Source organism: Ceratocystis lukuohia (genome assembly GCF_044167205.1).
Source record: "Ceratocystis lukuohia strain C4212 chromosome Unknown Supercontig6_pilon, whole genome shotgun sequence".
Classification (NCBI taxonomy): domain Eukaryota; kingdom Fungi; phylum Ascomycota; class Sordariomycetes; order Microascales; family Ceratocystidaceae; genus Ceratocystis; species Ceratocystis lukuohia.
Window position 1 is genome coordinate 2255593 of NW_027263525.1, and position 23446 is coordinate 2279038.

At 50.0% G+C, this 23446-nt stretch overlaps 6 protein-coding genes across 6 annotated transcripts; 4 read left to right on the top strand and 2 right to left on the bottom strand.

Moving 5' to 3' along the window:
* Window positions 1-792: 792 nt before the first annotated feature.
* Window positions 793-1500, bottom strand: HOO65_060540 (uncharacterized protein; the record flags this gene model as incomplete). The annotated part of the gene is made up of 1 exon (XM_071001158.1): window positions 793-1500. One exon carries the CDS (start codon window positions 1498-1500, stop codon window positions 793-795), a length of 708 nt encoding a protein of 235 aa, XP_070857890.1.
* Window positions 1501-2858: 1358 nt separating this feature from the next.
* Window positions 2859-4466, top strand: HOO65_060541 (DnaJ domain-containing protein; the record flags this gene model as incomplete). Its single annotated transcript, XM_071003849.1, has 2 exons — window positions 2859-3279; window positions 3337-4466. 2 exons carry the CDS (start codon window positions 2859-2861, stop codon window positions 4464-4466), a joined length of 1551 nt encoding a protein of 516 aa, XP_070857891.1.
* A 3226-nt stretch (window positions 4467-7692) lies between these two features.
* On the top strand, window positions 7693-11020 carry HOO65_060542 (Kelch repeat-containing protein 3; the record flags this gene model as incomplete). The annotated part of the gene is made up of 5 exons (XM_071003650.1): window positions 7693-7743; window positions 7988-9949; window positions 10181-10482; window positions 10570-10675; window positions 10934-11020. The coding sequence occupies 5 exons, from the start codon at window positions 7693-7695 to the stop codon at window positions 11018-11020; spliced, it is 2508 nt and encodes an 835-aa protein (XP_070857892.1).
* A 1603-nt stretch (window positions 11021-12623) lies between these two features.
* Window positions 12624-14424, top strand: HOO65_060543 (Protein disulfide-isomerase; the record flags this gene model as incomplete). The annotated part of the gene is made up of 3 exons (XM_071003802.1): window positions 12624-12759; window positions 12894-13110; window positions 13188-14424. 3 exons carry the CDS (start codon window positions 12624-12626, stop codon window positions 14422-14424), a joined length of 1590 nt encoding a protein of 529 aa, XP_070857893.1.
* Window positions 14425-15062: 638 nt separating this feature from the next.
* HOO65_060544 (uncharacterized protein) lies at window positions 15063-16238 on the top strand (the record flags this gene model as incomplete). The annotated part of the gene is made up of 3 exons (XM_071003948.1): window positions 15063-15345; window positions 15451-16091; window positions 16182-16238. 3 exons carry the CDS (start codon window positions 15063-15065, stop codon window positions 16236-16238), a joined length of 981 nt encoding a protein of 326 aa, XP_070857894.1.
* A 1405-nt stretch (window positions 16239-17643) lies between these two features.
* Window positions 17644-18190, bottom strand: HOO65_060545 (uncharacterized protein; the record flags this gene model as incomplete). The annotated part of the gene is made up of 2 exons (XM_071004082.1): window positions 17644-17929; window positions 18000-18190. The coding sequence occupies 2 exons, from the start codon at window positions 18188-18190 to the stop codon at window positions 17644-17646; spliced, it is 477 nt and encodes a 158-aa protein (XP_070857895.1).
* Between the last annotated feature and the right edge of the window lie 5256 nt (window positions 18191-23446).

Sequence of the window (23446 nt, forward strand, 5' to 3'; positions counted from 1 at the left end):
GTCAAAGTGTTTCTAGGGACAACACAGGGAGATTATAACTATTTAACAAGGAATGTTTGTTGTAACAGCTTCCTGAGCGAGGCCCAATTGTGGGCAATGTGACAACCTATTCTCATGCACCTCAAATAGCTAACACCATAGTGTAACATAACATTGCTTGACGACACTCGAGGGCTTGGATTATCGTGCATGCATCTGCTGCTTCACCCGTTCCCCTTCTTTTTTGTGCACTTGAAAGGAGAAAGTTCTATTTGGTGTCGAAATGTCCCCTTCACAAATCGTTAGGTCAATGAGGAAGATTCGATCCATTCAGAACATAGACTATGAATAATCGGACAGTTTTAAGCCCTTCAACTCAGTCTCTGATGTGGAAAACAGTTGCTTGACGTGATTTTCAAAGTCACATTCGTGGCATACCAGTCGTCTTGGTAAATTGTGAGGATGCGAATATGAAGATTCAGGGGTCCAGACGTTCGAACTCTTCCGGTGGGGACTATCTTCCTGTGAACAAAAGTACTTGGGCCATTTGAGTTGTTTGAGCCCTTCAATCGCTGAGCCAAGAGTCAAAAAAGAAAGTTGCTCGAATTTCTGTGATGAGTGTAAGTTATTGGCTTTCAACCCTTGGGCCAATGTGCCAAGCAACATAGATCTGCAAGTGAAGTTGCACCCTAACTTTTGGTCTAGTAATTGTCTTTCAAGGCCGTATAGACCCTCAGTCAACTTCTCAAGGATATCCTTTCTCGTCATCTGTATTTGACCTAGTTCGGTCAGTTCTCATCTTGTGCAGGGAGATTATAACGTACCAACAATTTTCGGGCGTAGTGGAAGGTTATGTGTCGGTATGTAATACGGGCTCCATCTTATAGCTGTCCTCGTTGAGGATTCGAAAAGATCCGGTTCCTTGAAAACAAACGAAATGAGAATCCATCTGGTGAGGTCTTGACACGCCACCGTCGGAATACCGCCCTTTAACAGGTCAATCCAGCCTTTGGTAAAGAACCAGACGGCATCTTGACATTCCAGATCATCAACTATAACGGAAATATCGGCTAATATTTGTATTGTTACCAGCCTGGGTATATATCGTGTTTTTCCGTGAATTATCCTGATCACGATCTCAAAGGCTGTCGGGTCGAATATAGGGTCAAATTTCCAATGATGAAGGCCATCGGTATCGTTTGGGACGGCTTCTTTATAGTCTCCGGCAAACATCTTCTGAGCACGACGCGATGCTAATGCAAGGTGTTTTTTGGAAACCAGATAGTGGATTTCAGGCAGGGTGCCAGAGTCGTCTGGCTTGCTTTCTGTGGTGAACATTGGCTTGCTTCCTGTGATGAAAAGTGGCTTGCTTCCTGTGATGAAAAGTGGCTTGCCTTCTGTGATGAAAAGTGGCTTGCTTTCTGTGGTGAAAAGTGGCTTCTCACGAGGTGCACCGCCTCTCTGCGGAAGAATGATTAACGTATCACCGCCAGGATCAACCTCAATGCGTTTGAACGGCATCTTTTCTGATGGGGCAACGACGGCTAACAGGAGTTAGCGGGCTGTGCGTAGGGTGGAAGTTGGATATTTTTATACCTTTCTGTTCCTCGGATGCCATCGTCGACGTAGAGTTCGTGAATGAAGGGATTCCTCGACGTTTTTATGATGAATGATATGGCTACGTGTAGGCGTCGTTTGATCTGTGATTCCAGTATACATTAAATCAAACGGTTACTTTTACACTGACAGTCGACAGCGGTCCTTGTAATTAAGCACATCTTGATTGTGTGTACTACGTATAACCCTATATCACGTGATCGTATACACATGGGATCTCATCCAGGCCTCCAAGTCCCCTCTCATAGATGGATGATTCTTGCACATCCCTTTCCACTGAATGGGCTATGGGCTCATACTTGCTTCCGTGATAACTTCACACTATTTGCGCCTGTGTCGGGCTCGGTTTCAGATGGCAGATCAAGTCTAGGAGGCAGTAGAGTATGACAATGGGTCTTGCCCGCTCTAAGGCAGCTATGAAAGTAGAGCAACTTGGTGAGAAAACGAGAATTTTGGCATCCAAACAGCACATTGATATACGATCACATCGTTTGAAATCCCAGAGCCATTCCCCAGTGATAACGTAGAATTATATGGCATCGGCTAACACCATTAGGCGTGGGGGTTGCTTAGGCATCCATCCTCATGCTCCATTCTACGTCAGCACAATTTATACTACACTCTGAAATGCTCATAATCAATCGCTCAAGTGAGAACATTCACGCAGCGTTGCACAAGCAGAATTAGGCCTGCAAAAGACGGGTTTCGTCAAAGCAGAAAAGCCCGCTCTATTGCTTAGACCATGATTGCCCGACTATTCCGATACAACCATCCCATCACCATCCATTGTGCTCACTTGGGATGTGGGAAGGACCAATACTGTATTTGTCCCGTTCTAGCTGCGCGCCGCGAGGAAAATGATATCGAGTCTTTGAAGCCAAGGACCGATACATCCAGCGCCAGGTATGCCGTGAATAGCTAGCACACCTCTGAAAGAAAAAATGAAAAAGCTCGCCCAGCACAAGCGCATAACGTTGCATGAATAAATCAAACTTATTCATACGTCTAAGAGGAACTACGTATGCATAAATCCAGAAAGTGGCGGTGTCCTATCGATGAGGCAGGTTGGGCTTGGTGATTAGCCGGGCAACTTGGGCTCACTACGTCATCAAAAGCCCGCCAGTAAGCTGCAGCCAACTCGCGGTTAATGTGTAGGCTTTGGATTTCATAGTTACACTCGAGGATTCGCATCCCAAGTATAAAAGGCCTGCCATCACCCACCTAAACCACCCTCTTCTCTCAAACACACAAATATGCCAATCATGTCTGCCAAGAACCAGGTTACCCCAAAGAAAACCACCACTTCCAATACCAAGGACTCCCGAGGGCCTTTGGGACTGGTGACACCAGAATCGACCCCGGAAGTCGAATATGGTAGAATTAAAGCTGACCAAGAAAGGATGGCTGCGGCCATGCGCCAGCTTCTTGTGTCTCCTTCTACCAGCCCTACGAATACAAGTGATAAGGAAGCTATTAGAGCTGTTAGTGATGCCAATGCACAATCTGAAGAAGTGAAAACAGAGATTGACCGTGTCCTGCGGTGCTTGGACAGCTCATACAGCGACATCTTGGGAATCACCCCAAACTTTCCCGAGAAAGAAGTAGTGGCTGCCTGGAGACATTTGGGATGCTTATTACACCCGAGATTTCTCAAGCATCCAGGTGCTGATGCTGCATTCAAAAGTGAATAATGACTTCTTCTTTTAGACTAGCGCTTGTTGTGCTAACGTGACTGTTTAGAACTGCAGACTGCGGCTAGAAAGCTTGGTTTAAGCGATCTAGATATAGACGAAGTTTATTACTGGGACGGCGAAGAAAAGTTTGACGCTTCGGAACCCAACACGAATGCGATTCCTGTCCCTTCTCAGCGCGTGGCAGACGTTTTCCAAGAGGCAACGCCTGTCCTGCATCGTTTGGGGCGGGACTCCTCTCATCCAGCCATACCCGAGCAGCCTGGCCGCCCCGATGCAAAGATCTCTGGAGTAAACAAGACCAAGAAGATCGCGGAAGCCACAGCCACAACGGCACCTAAGACTGTCAAGGCTGCAGGTCTAGCTGCAGAGGAGGCTCCGCGTATCGCAGGTGCCGCCACATCAGCAGCAAAACCATCCCAAAACTCCATAGAGTATCCGTGGACCACAGCCCGGGCGGCAGATGGTTCCCTCATCGTAGGCGTACGAAAGCAAGGCCAATTTGGGACCCAGGTGTGTATTGAGACGCAGGAAAACGATGGACGATTAATTCGCCGCCTCGAGTCGGCTTCCGAAGTTGGGCTTCTACAGGTACAAAGGTACTGGAAGATGTATGGCTTCAAAGACCTCGCACAAGGCCAATCCCAGTGGTCTCACAAAGATCGCAACGACTTTGACCAGCTGCTTTGGACCACTAAATCCCAGACAAAGCTTAAGAACACTGCTGCCAAGAACAAAAGCCCGAGCGCAGATTGCTGCGTCAAGTTCCGCAACAAGGGTATTCAGATCCTCAGCGTCACTAGCTTGACAAAGGTTCTCGGTCCTTCGAGTGCAAGAGCTGAGATCGAGAAGGTCTGTAAGAGAGATAATATCCTCCCGCCCTGGAAAGCCGGTTGGGTCAGCCAGTACAGTGATCCATCAAAGGTTGAACAAGACCCTGCTCGTCGTAGGGCCTTACGAGACGCTCAGGCAAACTCGTCCGCCCACAATCGTCCTGGCCAGCGAACACAGGGCCTGAATGGAGATGCAGAGAAGGAGAACCGCGCGGTCAAGCAGCTGGAGGACAGAGTCAGAAATCTTGAAAACGAAATGAAGGACATGAAAAATATAGCGATGGCGATGAATCAAAACATGGAGACACTGATGAGGATGTTTGAGGAGGTCATGAAGGCAAAATAGGACGGCTCCTGAATTGTCTGTTTGAAGGGAGCGGCTGGGGCAAGTCAAGCGAGTACAAAGGTTGCGTGAAGATATATTTATACATCAAGGACAATGACAATGACAATTTCAAAGACAGCTAGAGCTAAAAACCACATTTTAGAAGCGCATTTGGTCGCTATTTCGCACAGTTTAGTAGATGCGTGCTCTTATAAAGCGAAGAAATATTGCCAAAGGACTTCTCCCCACCAACACCTCACTGCAGCTATCACGCTCGACATGCTGCAAAAGACCACTCATATAAACAAAAGGGGTGTCGCATGTTGGGCATTCAAAATCGTAGCCTGGGCGATAAGAGATGTAATACTGGGATTGGCGGCATTCATGTGCTAGCTCGGTAACCTCGCTAAGGTCAGTTTGCGACTCACACGTTCCAGCCTCTAGATGCAACACCATTGCAGACTCTGAGCGGAACATTCGGTTGCATCCGGGACAGTCGATATTTCTCTCGACATGAACTATCTTGTGCTACAAATGCAATGTTAGTTACGGCCAAGGAACGTAGCTTTCGTTGGGGTTTTTACGAACACTATCCAAGTTTGAAGGTGACTTGAAGCTTCTTCCACATTTGAGACAGATATTATGCCTGTCGTGGTAGTGTTGACGCCGCTGAGCACTGTTACTAAACACCTGGTGGCATAACGGGCATACGTTATGCTCAACCTCCCGGTGCGACACAAGGCCCTCCCTAGTTGGGAAATCTAGTGGGGACGGACAAAAGGAGCAAATATGGTGGTTCATAGAATCCCGTATATGTTGCTGCTTGTGCGCAAGTTGGCGGAAGGTTTTGTCGCAGCGCAGGCAACGGTAAAATATTGGCGACGACATGTTGGAATCTCGATTCGTTCGTCAAGATGAAGCGATGTAGAATATGTTGCGCTAGATCTCGTGCGGGGTCGTAAACTCTTTGGACTGAGGAGCACACGTTAGCAAGCTTTCTGTCATGTCATATGGTGAGCAATACACCGTCCTCACCTGAAAATGCTGATTAGTATACCGACGTTCTACCAGTACACCACCACTTCGTAGTCACCACAAGGACTTCGATTCTAACTATATTGGCGAACTCCTCATGATGAACCAAATTGGATGAAAGGTAATCAGGGGCAATCCCGTTGGAAATGGCCTGTTTGATTCAATTTGCGATAGCAGAAGCATCACCCTCAACTAAAATTAATAAAAGTGGGGCGATACACATGATTTGTCGGTCAATAGGCAAATCCTTACCAAAACCACTCGACGTCGCTCGTGGAGAAAGAAATTTGCATTAGCTGTCCAGGTTGTTGTTGTAGGACCTAATGAAAGACTGCTGAGATCAGTATCTCCAACTTATCAAGACCAATCCATCTGCCTTTATAAACATCGAACCGATCGCTGTACAGAGGGACGGCAGCGGATGCCGAACCGATGTCGACCGTTATCCTTGGCGACATCTAGAAGCAACCATTCATCAAAGATGCGGGGAAATTCCTTGACCCCAGAACCCGGCGGTGCCACTTCATCAAATCGATAGTCTATCAACGAGGCTACCTCTTGTATGGTCCACCTGTAACTGGAAAGTTCAGCTTGAGCTTATGCGTGGCAGGGTGCCTTGATCTAGACATCGACACTGTTGGCGTATCGACTGTCAGCAACCGAACTCTCGAGGACCTTTGTGCCAAGCTTCCTCATCGATGCGTCGTCTTGCTAGAATATATTGACGCCGCTGAGAGTGAACACGCCAGCGAGCCAGCGAGACCGGCAGACACAGGGTCAGCGCCGTTTTCTTGAATGCCCAATGCTGTCGATGGTGTATCCTCTCAAGATGTTTGGCTACGTATCATATCGAGAAGTTGGATGATGCGCTCATTCGGCCCGGGAGCATTGATAGAAGGGTTTGGTCCACACTTATTGGCAGAGATTTAGCCGCCTAAATCTATCGCCTCGTGTGTGGTCAGCTGGACGAGATTGACACAAATGGAGACAAAGCGTCCGAAGATCAACCGGCCTTTAGGCAACTTGTGAATAGGCTTCCCACTAATGTACTAGAGCGCGAGCTCAGTCCGGTCAAGCTCCTGCCGTGCCTCATTCAGTGCCGGGACTCTGCGTACGTAGCCCAGGCAAACGCTTGCTTGTCTTATAAGGACAAGACGCGCAAGTTCAGATGTGCTGGCGAACGACAGGTTTATGTCACTCGAAACCCCGAGTCATTGCGATGTAGCAAAGGCTCATGGCAGCCATCCGGGGGGGATATGCACCAATCTGTGAATACTACTCTGGGACGAGGAGCTCTTGCTCAAATAAGTGCATCAGCAAACGCCGCTCCAGAGTTCACAAATATCTCACTCTGGGAACCAAGCCATTGCCATACGGTTACTACGACACATAGCATACCTCTGTCTGATGACTACCTCTATGGGACGATGACTCAGGTGGGCAGATCATTCAACCTGCTCTGTACGACGATGATACGGGTTGAAGACTCCCCGCAGAATCGGAGTCAAGACAAACTCAGCGGTAAAATGCCAACTGGCACCAGCATCACAACCTTCTCATCCTATGTAAATATTATGGTACTTGTTGATATTCATGACATACCCCGCCTTCGTTAACTCGTTCGGATCGGCTTCCATCTTATAAGCAATCATAAACCCGGCCTTCCTTTCGATTGCAAATCAGACATCTACAATTGCGCTTAATCAAACCTAGAAAGTGTGGGAAATATGAAGGGAGAGCAAGGCTTGATCGGCGGCTAACTTCGGGATTGGCAGGGCTCGAGTTTCGCCAGCGCAGCTAGAGTGAAGGCGGGAATGACAAGAAATTAGGGGGGTGAAACGGGGGAGCAACAGGATGAAAGAGGGAAGAAGAGGCTTGGTGAATGCATGTCGCCGGCCAGGCTTCTCTTCATAGAGGGGGACAAAGCGACGAGGGTGCCAAGTGGGGAATGGTAGGTGCCGCCAAACCCGGCGGGAAGACCGCGACACCGAGATAACATATATGTATGCAAGATATTCACCCGAGGTTATTCCAAGTAAAAGTGCCATCTCCGCTACAAACTCCCCCTCAATTCCTAACCCTAACACTAAATCAGACCCACCCTCCCTACCCTTCGCATTGTTCTTAGTGGGATGAAAAAAATCAAGCTTCAAGTAACTTGAACAGCCGCGGGGCAACCAAATTGTGATTACCCTTCGGAAATGCCTCCAAGATGGGCAAAAAAGACAAGAAGGACAAGGCTGATAGTAAAAAGGCTAAACTAGTAAGTCTGTCGAATCGCTGAAACACTTAATCTCCGTGCTACCCAACCAATGTACGCCCGGGGGCTACAACGTATGTCTTGTTCGTCCTCCTATAACCACCTACAAAGACCCGGCCTACCGCTGCAGCCCTTAGAGTTAGGGCTATTTATTCAGCCCGGTTGCGGGATATGGAACAGTCACTTGCAGTGCAGGAGCAAATTTAGTCTCAAATCCCTGTCTGGTACTAACATATCTGTATCATAGGCCGAAAAGAAGGCCAAGCAGGCCAACAAGGCCGAGAAAAAGGCCAAGAATAAGGCCGCCAAAGATGACAGCGATGCCGAGGACATTGACCTAGACGAGGTGCTCAACGAGTACAAGCGCCAGCAAGAGCAGTTCCTCAAGGTGACGGAAACCATATGCGAGGCGCCTCCACGCGCTCGCTCAGCATCGACGTTAATGGCATCACCATGCAACCGCAACAACTTACTGCTGTTTGGTGGCGAGTACTTCAACGGTGCCATGGCCCATTTCTTCAATGACTTGCACATCTACAACATAGACCGCGACGAGTGGCGTTGTGTGACTTCACCCAACACGCCATTGCCACGATCTGGTCACGCGTGGACTCGTGCTAGCAACCCCAACCATGTCTACCTCTTTGGCGGCGAGTTCTCGTCGCCCAAACAGGGCACCTTCCACCATTATAGCGACTTCTGGCGCCTAGAGCCGGCCGCACGTGAGTGGACCAAGATCGAGTGCAAGGGAAAAACGCCGCCGGCCCGCTCAGGCCATCGCATGACATACTGGAAACACTACATTGTGCTCTTTGGCGGCTTTCAAGACACCTCATCGCAGACCAAGTACCTAGCTGACATATGGCTGTTTGATACACAAAACTACATGTGGCACTCGCCAAGCTTGCCCACGGCACAGCTAAAACCCGACGCCCGCTCGTCATTCACTTTGTTACCCCACGAGGGCGGTGCCGTACTATTTGGCGGCTACTCGCGTGTCAAGACAGCAGTAGCAGCAAACAAGCAGTCCAAAGGCCATTCACAAGGCTCGCGCAATATCCTCAAGCCCATGATTCACCAGGACTGCTTCCTATTGCGCATGACGCTGCCGGCCGAAAACAGCCCTGCCAACACACCCCCAGGAGTCCGCTGGGAACGCCGTAAGAAGCCGGCCAATACGCCAATGCCATCACGTGCAGGCGCTACCATGACCTTCCACCAAGGCCGTGGAATAATGTTTGGCGGTGTACACGATGTTGAGCTGACAGAAGAAGGCATGGACAGTGAGTTCTTCAACCAAATGTTTGCCTGGAACATTGAGCGCAACCGATTCTTCCCACTCGCGCTACGCAAGCCGCGAGCCAACGCTGGCAAAAAGTCAAATGCGCCAGCAGAGCCACGGGTCAACCGCAGAGGCCGCGCGCAGGCAGCTGAGGATGAGCTTTTGCGGAATCTAGCTGCGCTAGAAAACGGCGTTTCGCTCGAGAACGCCGACCAACTAACATTGGACAAGCGTGAGGAGGAGAAGGAAGAGGACATTAAGCCAATGCGCGAGATGGTGGTGACAAATGAGTTCCCCCACGCTAGATTCAACGCCCAGCTTGCCGTCCAGGATGATGTGCTATACGTCTACGGTGGGACATTTGAAAAGGGCGATCGGGAGTATACTCTAGACGACCTCTATGCCATTGACCTTGGCAAGATGGACGGCTGCAAAGAAATCTTCAGACGTGAGAACGAAGACTGGGTGCAGTCCGAAGACGAAGATGATGACGATGACGACGATGACGACGATGATGAGGAAGAGGAAGAGGAAGACGATGACGACGACGAACAGCCAGCTGTGCCTCTCATCACACCCAGCAAGCGTGGTAAGAAGCCTCGAGCCGCCGATGGCGCCGAGGCCGAAGAAGCGTCTACTTCCGTGGCTGAAGAGGAGGAGACTGAGGCCACCACTATCATTGACGATGGCCTACCATATCCTAGGCCATTCGAAAGCCGTCGCGACTTCTTCGCCCGCACGACCAACGAATGGCAGGATATACTGATTGCCAAGCTCCAAGCCAAGGGAGGTGAAGGTGCAGCGGCATTGACCGTCAAAGAGCTCAAAACAAGCGCCTTTGAGCTAAGCGAGAGTAAGTGGTGGGGCTGCAGAGAGGAGATTGCGGCGCTAGAGGAGGAGCAAGAGGCTGCGGGTATCACAGAAGTGGTATCGCTAGCGGATCGGGGAGATGCTGGGACACACCGTCGTAGATAGTAGAAAAATACAACCTCACCAAGTCTCTTAAACGTCACTGCGCCAACCCTAATAATAACCCCAGTCTTACGTATTGCCCTAACCCTAATGACTGTCCACGCCGGCCTATCCCAAGCTTGTGAAAGTGGAGCGAGAGAGGAGAGCTTCAATTTTGCTGTGCGAAGTGAACTGAAGGAGGTCTAGTTTCCTAGAAATCTACGTCACCAAGAGCCATCGACCAACACGAAGCCGTCTAAACTACGCATCTCTCGTTGCGAACGAACCTCTACAATTCTGACTAGGAATTCTTCCGCTGCTGCGCCTCTTTGTCCCATTGCCTTGCGCCCAACTAGCCCTGACAATACTCCCACTATGATTCCCAGGCTGCTCACTACCATTGCTGCGAAGCCCATGCTTGCACGAAGCTTCCAGACCTCGGCGGCTTGCATGACCGCTGGCTCTACAGCTTTACCGGCGCGCAAGCCCGTAGGCGCCTTCAGGGGCGGGTGAGTCGCTCTTTCTCTTGTGTTCCTTCTAGTGGGCCGCTGCTGGACAAAGGAAAGCGATGTGCTAACTGCTTCTCACTACACTAGACTATTCGGTTTTCTGCTAGGCACGACTCTAGCTGGTGCTTCAGTCTATGGCTACCTAGTGCAGGAGTACACGGCATCTAATGCGGTACTATCCGCTGATATCTACGTATGTGGGAGTCTATGGAACAGAGAGAGAGGAATTAAGTTTTGGCAGGGGTAACAATTGGAACCCGGCGGAGACTGAGCATGCAATTGATATAAATCGGGGATGGTATCTCGGATATTTACCCCCCCTCCCCGTCCCATCCCGTGTCCCGTTCCCGGCCTCCTGAACCTTTGCCAAACTCCGACCCCGCCCTTGGTTCTCTGATTATTAAACCTCTAAATATGGTGATATACTAACGTAGCGCTTTCTTACCAACAGGCCTTGCAGCAGACGATCACCCGTGTGGACACTCTTTTGAAGACGCTGGATGGCAAGGTTGGCGCTCTGGAGAAGAAGAAAAACTGAAACCGACCAGTCTCTGACAAAGTCTGTGACAAAGTCTGTGACAAAGACGAAAGGCTATATTGAAGATCAAGGGTTCGTTACCCCCTTGTTTGGAATACTTTAAATATCGATTCTATTTTCGGGATTCCCGATATTGCGGAATTGAGACACGAGGACAACGGAGAGTTGTACATATGGTTGTCACAAGCGGATTCGGGCGCACATGATGATATACGAATTATTTGGAGGGCCTTGCCACTAGGTTTTTTACCCATGAATTAAAGACTTGTAAGCAAAGCAGTGCTACAGAAGTCCCAAGTGTCTCGAATCTTCCTAGTAGGAATAGAACCAGCCGCCTTCGATTCGCCCAGTAGCTGTTGGCACTCCATGCAGGGCGCCGTCTGATATCAGACGTCTAGCTCCCAGAAACTACGAGAGTGAAGAGAATTTACGAGAGGGGATTAAAATGTGATTGTACATAAAAATCCGGAGATCTGGCTTTTTGTTTTCCTTCTAGCCAGAAGAAAGAGGGCACACTATGACCATGGCCTGGGTTTCAGATTGTGCATGGACAGCAGATGGGATGAATAACAAGCCCGCCCGTCCGTGAGGCAAAAAGAGAGGGCTTTGTAAGCAATAAAGACAAGGGGCATTTCCTGGATGCTAAGAAGCAAAAGAGCTGAGATGATTCTGGTGCCTGGGGATCACTCGTCCGAGTTCCAATGTACTAATAGTCTAGTAATAGTATATTAGTACATTAGTACATTGGTATATTAGTACATTAGTATATTTCGTAAGACAAGACAAGGTCTAGGCAATGCACGTTTGCGTTCTTTAGCTTCTTCGAAACCATGATTATCCTAAAGTTGCTACTACGAGAGCTGCTTAAAAAAACTTACAAGGCATTTCTTAGCATAGACGGCTGCAATCACGAAGCTAACGACTTCAGAACTTTCATCACCGCAGCCAACAATTAGCAGTCATGTGTATCAGAAGCCCTGAGGGATTGTTGCTCAAATAGGAGAAGTCGCTGATACCTGGCTAAAACCGGGGCCGCCACCCCCAGCCGGAGGTAATCGGTACTTGGCCCTTGGCTTGGACTTGGTCTAAGCCTACAACTGGATAATGGACAGGTGTTCTTTTACGCGGGCGGTAGCCGTAAACTAGCTCTGCAGTGTCTTTGTTGTATGCCAATTATAGTGGGGGTCGACTTACAAAATACAGGCAGCTGTAAGCCTATTGTCCACTGGAATCGCCGAAAACAATGTCTAGATGGCCACTAACCCCCACTAACGTTCACTATGACAAATTTAGCCCATCTCGACAACCCCTTCTTGGCAGTTCACTCATACTTCTCTCAATTATGGACAGACAGACCAGATAGACCAGAACTTAAATAACCGCCACCTTGCATATATTCCTTACCTTTGGTACTTTACGTCGCTCTCAGCCTTTTTTTTTTTCCCTTCTCTTTTTTATTTTTTTTTCCCCTTCTCTTGAACTCTCCATCTCATCATCGCGGTCGCATTTTCTAGTTTTCTTTTACTTCTTCCTGTTTACCTAGATCGCTACACCATACTCTTCCGCCTTACCTTCTTTTCTATCCCATACACATACATCCAATATGCGCTGCAAGTCTATCGCCTTCGGTCTGTTGACTGCTGCCCTGCAGCTCACTGCTGCAAAGTCAGATGTTGTTGACCTGACCTCTGAAAACTTCCACGACTTCATCAACAGCAACGACCTAGTTTTGGCCAAATGTATGTTTATGCATGCCACACCTACAATCTTGGACGGCGTGGCCGGTGTTTCTGTCTATCCTGGCCTTTGAACCAGCAGACTACCCCAATTCGTTCATTTGCATTCGCATCTACTAACACTACCGTGTCCACAGTCTTCGCCCCATGGTGCGGCCACTGCAAGGCCCTGGCCCCTGAGTACGAGGTCGCTGCCACCGCCCTCAAGGAAAAGAACATCAAGCTTGCCAAGATTGACTGCACCGAGGAGACTACTCTGTGCTCCGACTTTGGTGTTGAGGGCTACCCTACCCTCAAGGTGTTCCGTGGCCATGACGATGTTACTCCCTACACCCAGGCGCGCAAGGCTCCTGCGTAAGTTTCTGTTCTAGACCCGTCAAGCCCCCCCAAAAAAAAAGTCCAGCTTGTTAACAACTCATTCTTCTCTACAGTATCCAGTCGTACATGGTCAAGAGATCGCTCCCCGCCGTTTCCGAGCTTGTTCCCGATGCCATCGAGGAGTTCAAGGAGTCTGACAACGTCGTTATGGTCGCTTACTACGACGCCAACGACTCTGAGTCTGACAAGACCTTCCGGGCTGCTGCCGAAAAGCTGCGCGACTCGTACATGTTTGGTGCCGTTACGGACGCCGAGCACCTCAAGGCCGAGGGCATCAAGACCCCCACCATTGTCCTCCACAAGAAGTTTGACGAGAAGCGCAATGACTTCACCGAAAAGTTCGATGTCGACGCCATTGTGTCCTTTGCCAAGGTTGCTGCCAGCCCTCTTATTGGTGAGGTTGGTCCTGAGACCTACTCTGACTACATGTCCGCCGGCATTCCTCTGGCTTACATCTTTGCCGACACTCCCGAGGAGCGCCAGACTCTGGCTGAGGCCATGCGGCCCATTGCCAAGCAGTACAAGGGCGAGATCAACTTTGCCACCATTGACTCCAAATCTTTCGGCGCCCACGCCGGCAACCTTAACCTCAAGCCCGACTCCTTCCCTGCCTTTGCCATCCATGACATTGAGAAGAACAGCAAGTTCCCCTATGAGCAGGGCAAGGAACTCGTCCACGATGACATTGCCGCATTTGTCAAGGCTTTTAAGGATGGCTCCATCCAGCCTAGCATCAAGTCCGAGCCTATCCCCGAGACCCAGGAGGGCCCTGTTACCGTCGTCGTCGCCAAGTCGTACAGAGACATCATCATGGACGACACCAAGGACGTGCTTATCGAGTTCTACGCTCCCTGGTGCGGCCACTGCAAGGCTCTGGCTCCCAAGTACGAGGAGCTGGCCGAGATGTACGCTTCATCCGAGTTCAAGGACCAGGTCGTCATTGCCAAGCTGGATGCCACCCTCAACGACGTTCCCGACGAGATCTCTGGCTTCCCCACTATCAAGATGTACCCCGCTGGCAGCAAGCACTCGCCGGTTACCTACTCTGGCTCGCGCAGCGTCGAGGATCTCGTTCGCTTCATCCGTGAAAGCGGCAAGTACAGCGCTGATCCCTCTAAGAAGGAGGAGGCCGTCGAGGAGTCTAGCTCTGCCGATGCCGAGTCCAGCACTTCCTCCACTGAGTCTGAGGCCGCCGAATCTACCGAGTCCGCTACTTCATCGGCTACCGAGGCCGAGGCCGAGGAGACCAAGGTACCCGCTGGCGAGGCCGACAGCCACGACGAACTGTAAACGGCGCAACCATTATATTTGGCATGCTTTCTTTATGGGGGTTCTTGCTTTCGCTTGTTAGACGCTTTTTGTGTTTCTTTTTGCCTTTTGCCTTGGCTTTGCTCTATTTTCTTGTTTACACGTTGCGTTTTTTTATGATACTCGGCCGGGCTTCAGATATGATGGGCCATGGCCTTTTGAGTTGCTTTTTTGTATGAAGTCTAGGAGAAAATTAAATGACAACTTCTTTTTTTACAGCTAGGACCAGGCCTTACATGGTGGATGTGAATGTAATGTGAGCATGTTTGGTGCTTGCCCTGCTAATAATCTAATCTAATCTAATCGTAGCTCTGGTTTTCTTCACCGCCTTTTGTTTTCTGCCGGTCTACCCACTAAGCGTGGCTTTTTGGTGGAGTTACTCAAAGCTGCATCTTTCCGTCTGGTCTTTCTGTTCTACCCCACGACGTCATTGAATGCACCCTAGAAAGACTTTGCTGCACTGCACACATCTCCCTATAGCTACAGCTCTACCGATCAGAAGAATTACGCGACTAGCGCTGGTTTAAAAACGCGCGACCTACAAGTCACAGAATCTCTCCTCCGTAACAATACCTCCTCCTTCCAATACCCGCCCGCATACACGCACACATACGCGCACAATGAGCAGCGGCAACTTTGGCGTTGTTGAAATCGCTAGTAAACGCACAACCTCTGCGCCTGGCTGGGCCTACGTCCCGGACCTCGGGCCAACAGCCGCGGCCGCCGCAGCCTCTGCCGCCAGAGGCACGGGCGGTCGCAAGCGTGCAGCACGCAACTTGCCAGGGCTCAGTGCACATGATCAGAGTGCACGTGAGGAGGCGCGCGTGCTGAAGGAGGTCCTGGCGCTAGACCGAGAGGGAAATCGCGATGCCGGCATTGCGGTGCCCACGGCGACAGTGAAAGGTGAGTTTGTTTTTGGAGATGCAAAAAAAAAAAAAAAAAGGCCGGGGAGTGAGAACAGAAGGAAAAGGGAGCGGCCCGACTAACTTGCTTGTCTTTTATCTACAGCTCCCGCAAAACATACACCGAACGTGCGCAAGATTCTACAGTCGCAAAAGACCTTTGCAAACCATTTGAACGACTTTGAAGCGCAGTTTGCGCAGGAATCAGATGCTAGTGCAGGCACCGGCTCTGCTGGCAGTGGCAGTGGTCACGGCGGCGGTGGCGCGGCGGCTGCATCTGGTGGCTCGTCAAAACGCTCGAAACGCGCATCGTTGGCCGCAACAGCGGCTGTGAGAGCATCAGCAGAGGCGGCCGAAGCACTGAGACGACGAGCCAGTCGCGATGGACCCCATGGGGCAACAGTGGAAGGTGCGCTGTTGGTGCGCAGTACCGAGCATGAAAACGGGAGCGGGAACGAAAGTGCCGGTGCAGGCGGGGACGGGGACGGGGACACGGATATGGACTCTGAAATGCCCACAGCTACTACTGGCTTACACCCAGTCGCAACGCGCAAGCACCCCCGGGATACTGACCCGCTTCTCGAATCATGGGTCCCTCCCGTTCCGAGTACCGATGAGCTCAGCCGGCTACTGGCGATGCCGGCACGGAATTACCTAGAAATGCGGGCGGTTTGGACAGCAGACGATTCGCAGCTGGTCCGGTATCCCATTCGGGTGTTTTGTGGGATTTGCGGGTATTGGGGCAAGGTGCGCTGCGTTAAATGTGGAATCAGAGTGTGTGCACTAGATTGCCTGAATGTACATCGCGAGGAGTGTATCACGCGGTACGGACTATAGGGCCAGGGCGCAAATAACAACAGGGCTTGGGAGACAGGACATTCAGAGCCAAAATAGATGCGCGAGCGGGCGTTTCGAAACAAACAACAGCCCGCTGTACGAGCGAAGGCTACGTGATATGTAGCTACATGGATGGATCTTGCATGTTTTTAGGGGCGAAATGACAGGACGTAGCTATGGCCGATGCCACGGACAGCATGGTGGGCCATAGCAAGGCAAGTATAATAATGCATATAATACGGGCTTCTAAGGCCTCACGGTACAACGACACAGCCAGCGGCGCAGCAAATGAGGGGGGGTGAGAGTGAGAGGTAAGAGGTGGATACGTGACAAGTAAAAGGAGAGAGAAGCAAGGATAAAACAAAAACTTGTGAAGACCTAAAGGACATATACGGGCGGGGGTCTAGACGGGGGGGGGGGGGGAAACAAAGTTGAAGTGGAGTCTTGGTGGCATGACAAGGCCAAGCAGGGCCGTTTTGATCACCTCGGAAGAAAATTGCCGTGATGTTTCAGCGGCAAAAGGGAGTCAAGCTATTGCAGACCAGGTTTTGGTAGGATAGATTTGGTTTTTTGGCCGTTTGGGGCTGATGGCGGTGAAGGGGGATTAACGGGCGATCATAGAAGTGCGGGCGTTTGAGGAGGAAAAGCGGTAGGTTTATTACGGCCACGGTAAGGTTAGTTAGCCCCTAGAGTAGTTAGCGCATCTGCCGCTTTCTGCGCATAGTCAGAGTTTTACGTATTTTTCTTTCCCATTCCTTTCGTGTAGAACGGAGCTTGTGTCGAGGACAAGGGAGGATGACATCACCAAAGCCCTGCTGCAAAATACGACAAGACAAAGGACATTAGCACATAACAGAGATGGCATATAGAACACGAGACATACAGCGGGCCTTTTTTGCTTCTATGAGACAGACATGCTTGGTCCACGTTTATTTATGGTCAATGAGCAGAGTTGTTGAAGGCAGTATTAAGCTTTGAACAGAAAGATAGAATAAAATTGAGAGAATATCAAGTAGAAGAAAAATGAAGACAAGCACAGGAAAGAAATGAAAAAAAAAAAACAAAAGCAAAGGCAAAGGCATCTTACTTGGGAATCATGAGTAAGTTAGAAACAAGGACAGGACAGACAAGGGCAACACACAAAACAAACACATGCGAGGACATTCTAGAAGGACAAAAGGTCCGGAGGAGAGGCGAAAAGAGAGGGGGGGAATATGTACAGATGACGGTGCGGGGGGCAAAGGAACGCTACCTCGAACACTTCGATGGTGGTTCATGAGATCGAATGAAGAGGGGGGGAGGGGGGCGCGAGGGAAGAGCGAGGGAAAAACAAAGGAAATAAAAGCAAGTAAAAAAGCCAACATCATAAAAGCCGAATAACCACGCGCCCGCTCTCGGTCCTCTTCCCCCATTTTTGTGGTTTTCGTAAGGGGACCAAAGGGCCTTTTTTTGCGTCCTTGGTCTAGTTGGTGTCCAGGCGGAAGGAAATGTTACCCTTGGATGCGCCACCGTAGCATATGGCCGTCAAGCTACCGGTCGGGCAGACCTCACGGGCGGCACGTACGCACTGCTCCCAGCCGAGGCGGGTCATGGTGATAGTAGCGCCAGGAGTCTCAGCCTTGACGTGGAAACGGGCAGAAAGCTTCTCGCCCTTAGTCAAGGCGATAGTGCCGTCGCATCTGTCGCCACTTTGGAAGTTGTCGCAGATGGCCATTTCGGCAGCATTTTCGTCATGGAAGACAATGTGACTGTAGGGGCCATGTTAGCGGAAGTTTGGATGCGGGAGCAGGGGACAGAGGAGCAAAAAGGGAGACTCACGCGTTACGGTCAAGGCATGTAGCTTCGACAAGCGCCTTGCGGTTCAGTGACGTCGAATGGCGCAAGCTCAGAATCTCGAAGTGGACCTGGGGGACAGTGAATCGGGGCCATTGGCGGTAGTCGATAGGGCCAGCAGCGACGCCTTCAAAAGCGGCGAGGGCAGCAACGAGGACGGTAGTGAAGGAGACCATTTTGATTGTGTGTTGGAGGGGAGGGTGTTGTGTTGTGTTGTGTTGTGCTGTGTTGTGCTGTGTTGTGCTGTGCTATGTTGTATTTGTGTAACTTGTGTTGTAAGTGAGATGCTTAGCGAAGGGGCAGTGAACGGATGCTTTGCGTGGGAGTTGATTAATAACAACGATAGTGAAAGGTCGGAACGGAAATGCAAGACGGGCAAGAGAAGGAAAGATAAGAAACAGAAGCGACTTCACGATAATGACAAGAAATCGAAGAAGCAGAAAGAAGAAAAGAGGCGCCCACAGAGCTTATAATAAAGCGAGCTTCGGCGGCCGAAAAGGAGGAAATAATAAAAAGAATCAGGGACAGGAGTGCACGAAGCAAGAGAAGACAGCGCAAGATCAGGAACAACGAGAGAGCCGAAGAAGCCGTGCTTGATCTTGATGATGCTCTGAAGTGCCGATGCTTTGAAATACTGGGTTGATATGCAGCGGGTGCTCACACAATGTCGTCAGCACCAAGCGAGTCAAGGGCCCAAGATGGCTTGGGCGCAAGAGAGATGTTTTTTTTTAGTGGTGAAAAAGCCTAGACAAAAAAAAGGGCAGGGAAGAGAGAAAAAGCACTGTGAGGAACTAGGCCAAAGTGTTTTTTTTTTTATTTTTTTCTCGAAGACGAATAAGACGAAGAAAGCGAGGTATAAACCAATGAAGAAGATGAGGAATCAGTGCTGGACTTAAAGCTGGCAACCAGGCGCAACGCAAAAGGCCGAAAGCAACGAAGCCGCGGAGACAGGGCGGCTGATGGGAGAGTCTGGAAACAGTCAAGCGTAGGAACTTGACACGAGAAAGCGGAAGAAGAAGAACACGAGCGTAAGCGTAGTGTGATGTGAGTGCCGATCAAAAGAAAAAATAAAAAGGCAAAGAATAAAGAGTTACGAGTAAAATCGGCCGATTTTAGAGGGAAAGAATAGGCAGACTGACGAAAACGGACTGCAAAGAAGGGCTTGGATCGTAGGCGAGTCTAACCCCCGTATTGGCGATTTAGAGCGAGCCGTATTAAGTAAGCAGAAGACACAAGGAAACAGATGGAGAGAGAGTGTGTGCGGGTGAGTAAGTGAGCGAGCGTGAGTGAGTGTGTGTGTGTGTGTGTGTGTGTGTGTGTGTGTGCGCAAAGACCAGCTGCGGGACAAGGCAAAGTTATCGTTGCAAAGTGGGCACAAAAATAAAATAAAATAGAAAGAAGAGAAATAACCAGAATTAAAATGCCCGTTGTTGTGGCTCAAATCTCGCAGAGACGAACAGATATGATGGAAGAACAGCGAAAGGACCGTGTTTTCGTGACAAGAGAATGGAAATGGAAGAGAGACGAGGCCCCGATGAAGACGAAAGCGGCCGCTTCTTATTATCAGAGCCAGCAGCACGCCCAGCACCAAGCAAGCCCTTAGCCCTTGATATACATAGCTACAATACACAACAAAAGACCAATTTGACACACAGCTGTTAATTTCAGCGGCGCCCCTCCCCAAATTTCCAGCCATGTCAAAACTTCAAACACCAAGACCCGACAAACAGGATTGCAATGTAACAGAAAAGGGCCATTAAAGGGCATGCCTGTGCCGTCGTTGTATGGGGGAGGGGGACGGGGACGGGGACTTGGTGGTGGTGAGCGGGAAAAAAAGAAGAGGAGCAGAAACGAGAGGAGAGCTGCTAGGGACACTCCGGGGCTGCAGGCCTGTAGGGAGCCTGTAGGAGCCTGTGGCCGGGGGTGTCTGTAGGGGCCTTTAGAATGCTGCCCGTGACAATCTGCTGAAAATAGAGCCCCAGAGGGACCCAGCGCAGAGCCACAGGCCACTGCACTTACAGAAGGCCCCCGCCCCTGCTGCCGTTGCATTGCTGCACACCACCCACACCCATCACTACCCTGTGCCCTATTTTCTTTCGTTCCGCCGGTTTGTTTGAGCCTCAAACAAATAGCGACAAGCAATAATAGTCAAGACTGTCTCTCTCCAATTTTCTCCCTTCCGTCTGCCTCTAAGAAAATCACACGTCTCGAGCCAAGAAGACAGCGTTGGCACAGGGGGGGGGGGGGGGGGGGGGCAGAGAGACGCAGAGACAGAGCAGAGCAGAGCGCCAGGACGGACAGGCCAGGGCAGACAAAGAGACGGCAGAGAAGCAGAGAAACAGAGAAACAGAGGCCCAGTTTGCAAACAAGAGAGCAGAAGAGCACAGACGAGACTCGCTCGCCTTAATCATCCACGGACAGGCCAGCGCCAGATGCAAAGAAAGAAATACGCGGACACAGACGTCTGGGCTTCCCCCCCCCCCCCCAGTGGCTTTGTGCTTTGTCTTCCTCTCTACCCACACGTCTGCTGCTGTCTCCTGCCCGCGTCACAAAAATAGAGACAAGGAGCAGAAAATAGGGCGCTGGCTCTCTTCTCATCTGCCTCTGGCTGTCTCGGGCTTTCTTGTTCCATCTTCCCGTTCCGTCGTGTCGTCCTCTCCTTCTGAGACAGGACATGCCAGCCAGACACATGCTGCACATCATCGTCATTATCACATCACTCTAACAAGCTTATCGCCATCGGCCAGCCTGTCTTGTCTCTCGTACCCGTATCACAGGCAAAAATAAAAAAAACCCCCCAAAAAAACAAGGATAGATTAAAAAGGCTGCACTCAGGGCACGCTAGGCCTACTCAGGCTCGTCCCCCTCCGCCCCCTCCATCCTCCTCACGACTCTCGGCTTGGGGATACGGCTCAAAAGAGCTTACACTAGCACTAGCATAAAGCCCTTCCCCTTCCCGTAGACAAGCCAACTGGCACAAAGCCAATCCAACTAACCTAACCACCTAGCCAGCTAGCCCAGCCTATACCGCCCCCCGCCCGGCCCAAGGAGTCCATTTCATCCGCCATACACAGACAAGCTTAACAGCGAGGTTCAGCTTTCCACTAGCCTTATCTCTTCTCGTCTTCCTGCATTTTCATTTGCCACGGATACTAGCGTCTCTTATTGTTTGGGAATAGAAATGAAAGAAAAAAAAAATACCCGCAATGTCAAGACCGCCTTCTCGCCGTCCATATCCCACACTGCTATAGTACTTATCTCCCTTCGCCAATTTCCTCTCCTCCTCGCAAATACACAAATCCCACCACTCAGAGCGCCAATCAGCCATTAAGTCATCTCATCTTCCCATCCCCACTTCCCGTACCTCCTCACACCCTTATCTCCACTTCCTTGACCTCGCCTCTTCGTCTCTTCTTCTCCCTCTGTTCTTTCGCTCGCCACAAGCCATCATCCGTAGCTATAACTCACTCACTATTGATCTGCAACTAACTGATCCACCTTCTCGCCCACCCTTAATCTTGCTTAATCCATGTTCTTGTTCCAACGTAACGTATGTACTTGCATAACTTAACATGAGCCTACATACGCTCCTCCGTGTTCCTTTGTGTTCCTTTGAGTGTTCCTTTGATATGGCCTGTTCTTGTGTGTATCCCCCTGTCTGCTGCTTTCCCCTGTCTACTGCTTCTCCCTTTTCACTTTACCTAAAAGCATACATGGATGGTATCGTGCACCGAAACCAATAGGCAGCCCCAAGCAAGTGCACAGAACAGGCCACCCAAGGAAACAAGAGCGCGATCAGGCAATGTTTCCATACACGATCCACGCAACACCCACACGCAAGCATACCACACAAACACGGCCACAACCACAATCACGCATGTCATCTACGTGCGTACGTACACGTGTGGATGTGTATGTTTGTGTGCATGCATGCACAGATGTACACACATGAGTATAGACAGGCACATCCCATACACACATACACATACACATACACATACACATACACATACACACACACACACACACACACACACACACACACACACACACACACACACACACACACAAATATTCTCGCCTTATCACACAGACTCCAACCTTGCTGTTCTATCTATAAACCGCCCTCTCCTATAATCACATGGAATCTTGAAACATCATATTCGCCTTCCTACCCGGCCGCAAGACGGTCCCTGTCCTATTCTAGTATACCTCTTTTATTCTTTCTCCCTTCTCGCTCTCTCCCTCTCTCCCTCAACCCTGCTGATATCCCGGCTACATCTCGTTTCTCTCAGCACACAGACGCAGACACAGACACCCAAACTCAGCCCTGTTTGTGCTTTTCCTTCCTCGTCTTTTTGCCTCAATTCTTCACGTATATTCCGCTTCTTGCTAATGCCATACTGCTCTCGGCCCTACCTCGTTCGTTGTACGCACTTTCTTGCTCTCCACCTCCACACCTACGCCCCCTCCTTTGTATAGCTCCTCTTCTCCGAAAAACAAAACATTCCCAAACAAATTCTTTCCGTCCCAAAACATATGTGCATCATCCATCTGGCTTTGCCTTATTCATCTCTTGCCTCGTGTCTGTGTCTATCTGGTCTGCATAAACACAGTCGGTAGTCGGCTTTTTAATCTTCGACATGTCTCGCTCCACACCCCGGAAGCATGAATAGAACGGAACGAAGAGGGAAGAAAATAGAGATCAACATGAGACTCCTCTCTTCCTCTTGCAGTCATACAAATCCGGCATCAAAAACACAGTAGGGATGTTCGTCCAACAATAATAACAAGACGTCTCGGCTCAGGAATTGTCTGATTCTGAAACCTCTATTGTACTAGAATTCCGCTTCCCAAGGAGAACAAGCAATTCCACATGCCTCCCCAGCTTCCCTTCCACTTATGACGTTAACGTGGGAAAAGAAGAAAAACCCAAAGGGAACACGCCATCAGGAATGCATGCAGGTAAGGGACACAACAGGGGAAAATGCCATGCCATCTTCATCTTGAGGCTCCGCAGTAGAAGATCACATTGGTGTAAAAATCTTAACCCCACTAGGGTTACTAACCTACTAGCAGCCCCCGTAACCCTAGTCGTTTACAAATAACAAACCCTGTGACGCACAACCCATTTGCGCGCATTAAGTTTCTATGCACTGTTATTTTATGCAACAATGCGCAGTGCAATCTAGAAAACTTCTAGGCTTGGTCAAGCCATCAAAAACAATGGCATCAAGCCTGACATTATCATCGTCAATCCGCTGGAGCTATCTAAAAACACGCTTGACAGGGCTGAGCGAAGAAAGTCTTTCTGGCATTGAGAATCTTCTGTGCTTATTTTTGCTTCCTGTCAACCTTATTAGCAGAGCCTTCTAGTTATATTATAACCAACCTAAAAAAAACAAACCAAAAAAAAAAAAAACAAACCAAAA